A 4997-nucleotide genomic window follows, 5' to 3' on the forward strand; every position below is an offset into this window, starting at 1 on the left:
TCTTACTGATGCGGGATAATTTTTCGCATCAAGACGTCTTTTTTTAAGCTGGCGAATCTCGCAAGGAAAATGGAGGAAAAAATCGATGAAAATGACCAAGAATTGCCGCTTAAAAATGAGGTTTGCACCCCAGATAAATGCATTATTAGAGAAGGAACAACACCAAAAGACACTCTGACCTGTAGGAAGTGCCACCGAGATGTTCATTATGATTGTTCTGAGCTACCAATCTACCAAATACAGATTTGCTTAACGTTTAAATCTCGAAGTTTTCAATGCCAAAGTTGCGTTAAGATCTCGCCAGAGCTGATTGAACGAGTTGAAACATGCAAAGACACCAAAATCGTAGGACTTCAAAAGGAAATTAAAGGGGAACGGCACCGATTTTCAAAACTGATATCTTGGCTTCTAATGGCTATATAAGATTTATTTTCATCAATCTAGACAGTTAAAATCCTTTTCTGAGAAAAAAAATCAGTACTCAAATATCCTTGTTTAAAGCTCTTTTTTCTATAGCGCGTTCAAAAAGAGAGAAATGGAACTACTACGTCATAAACGGCAAAAGAGGAACTTCTTTGATAAACAATTAAGAAAGAGTGGTTTATGTTATTGAGTAATATTATACACCATACATATATATTAAAAATACTGAAGATACAACTATGAAAAAAATGTACAAAATTTAACAAAATCTAGACCTGCTTTTTCTGACAACTTCCTCCTTATCTGGTTTAGGTTCTGTAGCGATATTTTTTGGTGGCTTAGGCAGGTTTGGGAGAGGGTATTTCTCACGAGTTTCCCGTAGATAAAAAACCTCTTCGAGAATGTTGCTTATGTAGCTTTTGTCCTTCGCTTCTTTGATTGGTTTAGATACCCAACTTTGAGTGATACGAGTGAATGTGATCTTGTTACGTTTTTTGCCAGATTTGGTTTCAGCTTGCTGTAGACCAACAGATGAATTATGATCTAAAACTGCAAGTTGTGATCGAGCAACCATAACCTCGTATGAAAAGTGCAGACGTTTCGGACAATATTTATTATACAAGGAATGAAATACTTCTAAATTTCCTGTGTGGTTAAATTCGGTAAGATATGGAAAATCTTTTAAAAGTTTAGGATCAGCAACAATTTTCTTGAGTGCAACAAATGCTGACGAATCTTTTTTCAGCCATTTACGTCCAAGGCGTTTCCCATGCTCACATGATTTATAATGCTTGTTTCCTTTGAACGTATGTTTATTGGTGATGTGCTCCAGAATACTGAGCCACTTTTCCTTTAAGATTTCAACATTTCCACCGCACGTTTTACAACACCACCAAAAATGGTTGATAATCGATTTTACCCACAACAACAACTCGGCATTTTTCTTAGCTTTAGCTGCTTTCATCAGCCGTTTTTTTATGCTCTTACAAAAATGCCAAATGTCGAATTGGTGAGGAATGTCTTTACATTCTGTTCTCATGAACTTTCTTACTTGTGTATGGCGGTCAGTAGTGAGGCTTAGAATTTTGATTCCGTACTCTTTGAGGCGTCTCAGTAAATCTTTAAGTCCAAAAAGCTCCATTCGATTGGAATTTCCTGCTATACGGCAATGTGAAACGTTAAAGTCTACAATTTGACCATCAGCAGAGTTCATTATCGTGTAAGTACCGTACTTAGCGCTGTAGCCGGGAGAATCGCATCTTCCATCTCCGTTAACGTGAATCGGACCGTTCTCAATAATCTCAGCGATGATTATTTCTCTGAATGTAGTGTAGACGTGATGAATAGCAGGTAGGAGATAAGCGTTCTGCATTTTGTAAAACGATCTCTCACTAATAAAGGCTACCTTGGCGATTCCCATCATCTCACTTATTCGACGATAAGTAGCACCTGAACAGAGAACTGATGCTGCCATAAGAATGTTCCCTTCAGCCATTCCTCTCACATCTGGTTGTGACTCCCATTTGGTTTCGTGATTATTCACACAAAGCTTTGTAACGATTATCTTAGTTCCTCGAGTGACACATTTCGTTATCGAGGCAATTTGGTGGCATAGAGAACAAAATGAAAGAAGTTGTGCTAGACAAGACCAGTAAACGATGAACTTTGTGTCTTTGTTGGGCAAGCCGATCGACTCCTCACTCTCTACATCACTATCTGAATCACTGTCTGTGGGATCGGGTTCGAATGTCAGATCTGATGGGTCGTCCTCTTCTTCATCAGAGCTACTATCGATTACGTCCATCGGTTCCTTGTCATCACTACTTTCAATTTTAAACGTGACCATCACATCAGGTGGAAATGTTATTTCTGTATTTGTCTCTTTTACCTTTGTGTCTGTCTTTTTCTTCTCAAATTTCACTTTCAATGGTCCTGGGAAATCAATGTTATGAGTTCTCTCTTTATCCTGTGAGTGATTGGGTTGGTCATGGTATTGTGTTCCCCGAGATGTCACTTTTTTGAAGGGTGTCCCAGCTGATATGGACTTGTCTACCATGACAGGTGCCTTTGAAACAGGTTCGATATTTTCGGTGCTGGTTGGCTCGACATTTCTCTCTTCGTAAACTTTTTCAATAAATTGTCGTTTATTTGCGCGCTCAGACCTTGCTTTTGACATTGGCCTTGACTTAGGTTCTTTCGAGAAGCAAAAAATGGTTGGCACTGCATCTTCCTTCAATTTTCGTTTCGATGGTATTCCCATAAGTTCAGCCTGTAAAAGTAAAAAAGCAAATTAAGCCAAAGTTGTTGTTAACACCCCTGTTTCATATGTGCTCAAAATCTTATAAGTCTAATCCAAACCATCCAAGTGACCTTATTGAGCCAGAATTTAGTGGATACTATCCCAAGTGAGTGAAAACACTACACCAAGGCACTGAGACAGGGGTGCTAAAGATATTTCAGCTGTGGGGGATTTCTCACAAATGCGGGCTAGCTACGGCTATTAAGAGAGAAGGATCCCATTGGGATAAGGAAAGAGAAAAAACAAGCATTTACCTGGAGGTCTCGTTCGAAACAGGAGCTCTCAAAATGTTCTGAACAAAGCACAAGACTCTTTGGTAATTTTCCTTCCCTTCGTATATTTCGTTCCCATTGCTCTCGAAGGCTTGCATTCTTAGGAAGAGAGTGAAAACTGAGGGTTTTCTTTATTTGTTTGGTTGCGTCGTTTTTTGGTTCACTTTGAGTCTTGTCGTCATTCTTTTCGTGTTGCTTCTTTTTTTCCTTTGCTTTCTCCTCACCACGGTTGGTACAACCATAAGCACCGCAACTTGAAACCATTTTACTTTTACTGCTTCTACAATTAAATTCTTCACAAAATGATTTTTCTTCTCTCTTAAAATCGTAAAATCCTTCTACTGTAAAACGAGAGATGAGAGAGCCGTTTTGCTTATCATCTCATTATAACATTTGTTTAATCTGCCTTTTGCCTTTTATGACGTAAAATTCTGCGCTCGACCTAGTTTCCTGAATGTACAAAAGTGGGTCTTTTCAAAGCTTAATAAACGCAGAGATTGTTATGACTTTTAGAAAAAAAGAGAAAGTTTTGTGAAGAGATTTTTTTGGGATGTGATTTTTTAATGTGAAGCTTCATGAATTTTAATTCTTTAAAATTAGTGCCGTTCCCCTTTAAAGCATGTGAAAACATCATGAAAGTACAAAATGAAGAAATTTCCCAACTGAAATCAAAAGATGTGAACTTTCTTACAAAAGAAATCAAAGAAAGCCTGGAAACAAAGATGAGCATACTCGAGAAAAAGATAGAAACAAAGATCGAGAACATCTTAATCGAAAAGAAGCAAGAGGCGAAAGATAATAGTTATGCTGAAGCTGTATCCAAACAGATGAATCAAAATTCAAATAAGGTGGAGAAAATGACTCGATGTGAAGAAACAGTCGGCAAACAACGATCCACAGCATGCAATCTAATTTTTCATGGAATCAAAGAAAATTTAGAGGATCCCAAAAATACAACGAAAATCTACGACGAGAAATTTATCAAGTACAGAATCCTTGGATTACAACTGGGTATCAAGGACATAAAAGTTATAAACACACAGAGGATTGGAGTATTCACGGAAGAGAGAGAGGAAGAAGGGAGGTATCGACCAATCAAGGTAGTATTCGAAAATGAAGAAGACGAGAACAAAGTCTTGAGAGCCATCACGACATACAAAGGCCCCTAGGCCATCCTATCGAGCAACAGAAGACCTCACAATTATTGAACGATTGGCAATCAAAGAATTGTGCAAGAGAGCACATGAGCTCAATGCTCAAATAAAAGACAAAAACATTCAATTCAAAGTCATGGGAAGCCCCAGAACAAAACTTTACCTAAAGAAAATTGTAACAACAAGCAATTGTAAAAAGACAGGTTCTTAGAGGCCCACGGCGTGCCTTGAACCTCAATCCTTTAATAAATAAATGAATAAATAAATAACCTAAACAAAGAAATCCAAATTTGTATAAGTTACTCCTCCATTTAATTGAATCATCTACATTTGTACTCAAAACTTTAAAACCAGTTTCTTCCAAACATTGTCTATTTAACATATTTAAAACAAGTCTAACGTAGTCGTCTAAAAAAACGTTTTTTTAGAATCATCCTTACAATCTAGTTTTTATATTTGTAAAAAGTAGATTGCTGACGTGTGGAAAGGAATGTCGGCGTGACTGATCCTTTTGTTTCAATAATAACATCAAAGCGGGAACTAATTTTCTTCTCGTTTCTTTCTTTCCTTTTTCTTTCTTATAAGTTCACGCTTTCCCTCGCACTCTTAAAGCGTGGTTAGCTCAAGTGGTTAGAGTGTCTGTCTCATAAGCATGGGTTTCCGAGTTCGATCCCGCTGGGTGTCAAATTTTTCAATTCTTCAAATTTATTTTTGGACCTACCCTAAGGTAGTCCTTTAAATTAACCCTTGTCCGTCCGTCCGTCCGTTCGTCTGTTGCCAGCTTTTCTCGGGATCGGCTCATTAGTTTTTTCTAAGTTTTTGCACAATGATGCAAAATGGCAATGCCCA

The 4997-nt window shown here is 37.7% G+C and overlaps 1 protein-coding gene across 1 annotated transcript; it reads right to left on the bottom strand.

Moving 5' to 3' along the window:
• Positions 1-386: 386 nt before the first annotated feature.
• On the bottom strand, positions 387-3264 carry LOC136812398 (uncharacterized). Its single transcript, XM_067068889.1, has 2 exons — positions 2977-3264; positions 387-2692 (listed from the first exon to the last, which is right to left on the bottom strand). The coding sequence occupies exons 1-2, from the start codon at positions 3256-3258 to the stop codon at positions 683-685; spliced, it is 2292 nt and encodes a 763-aa protein (XP_066924990.1). The 5' UTR covers positions 3259-3264; the 3' UTR covers positions 387-682.
• Between the last annotated feature and the right edge of the window lie 1733 nt (positions 3265-4997).

The sequence above is a fragment of the Clytia hemisphaerica genome, unplaced genomic scaffold (assembly GCF_902728285.1).
Source record: "Clytia hemisphaerica strain Z4C2 unplaced genomic scaffold, Clytia hemisphaerica genome assembly, whole genome shotgun sequence".
In the NCBI taxonomy this organism is placed as follows: Eukaryota; Metazoa; Cnidaria; class Hydrozoa; order Leptothecata; family Clytiidae; genus Clytia; species Clytia hemisphaerica.

What these genes read in the sequence shown, in the direction of transcription:
- LOC136812398 (XM_067068889.1), bottom strand. Translation starts at nt 3,258, where the DNA reads ATGGTTTCAAGTTGCGGTGCTTATGGTTGTACCAACCGTGGTGAGGAG. An exon ending in GTTTCGAACGAGACCTCCAG is followed by an intron (nt 2,693 to 2,976) that starts GTAAATGCTTGT and finishes TTACTTTTACAG; the next exon opens with GCTGAACTTATGGGAATACC.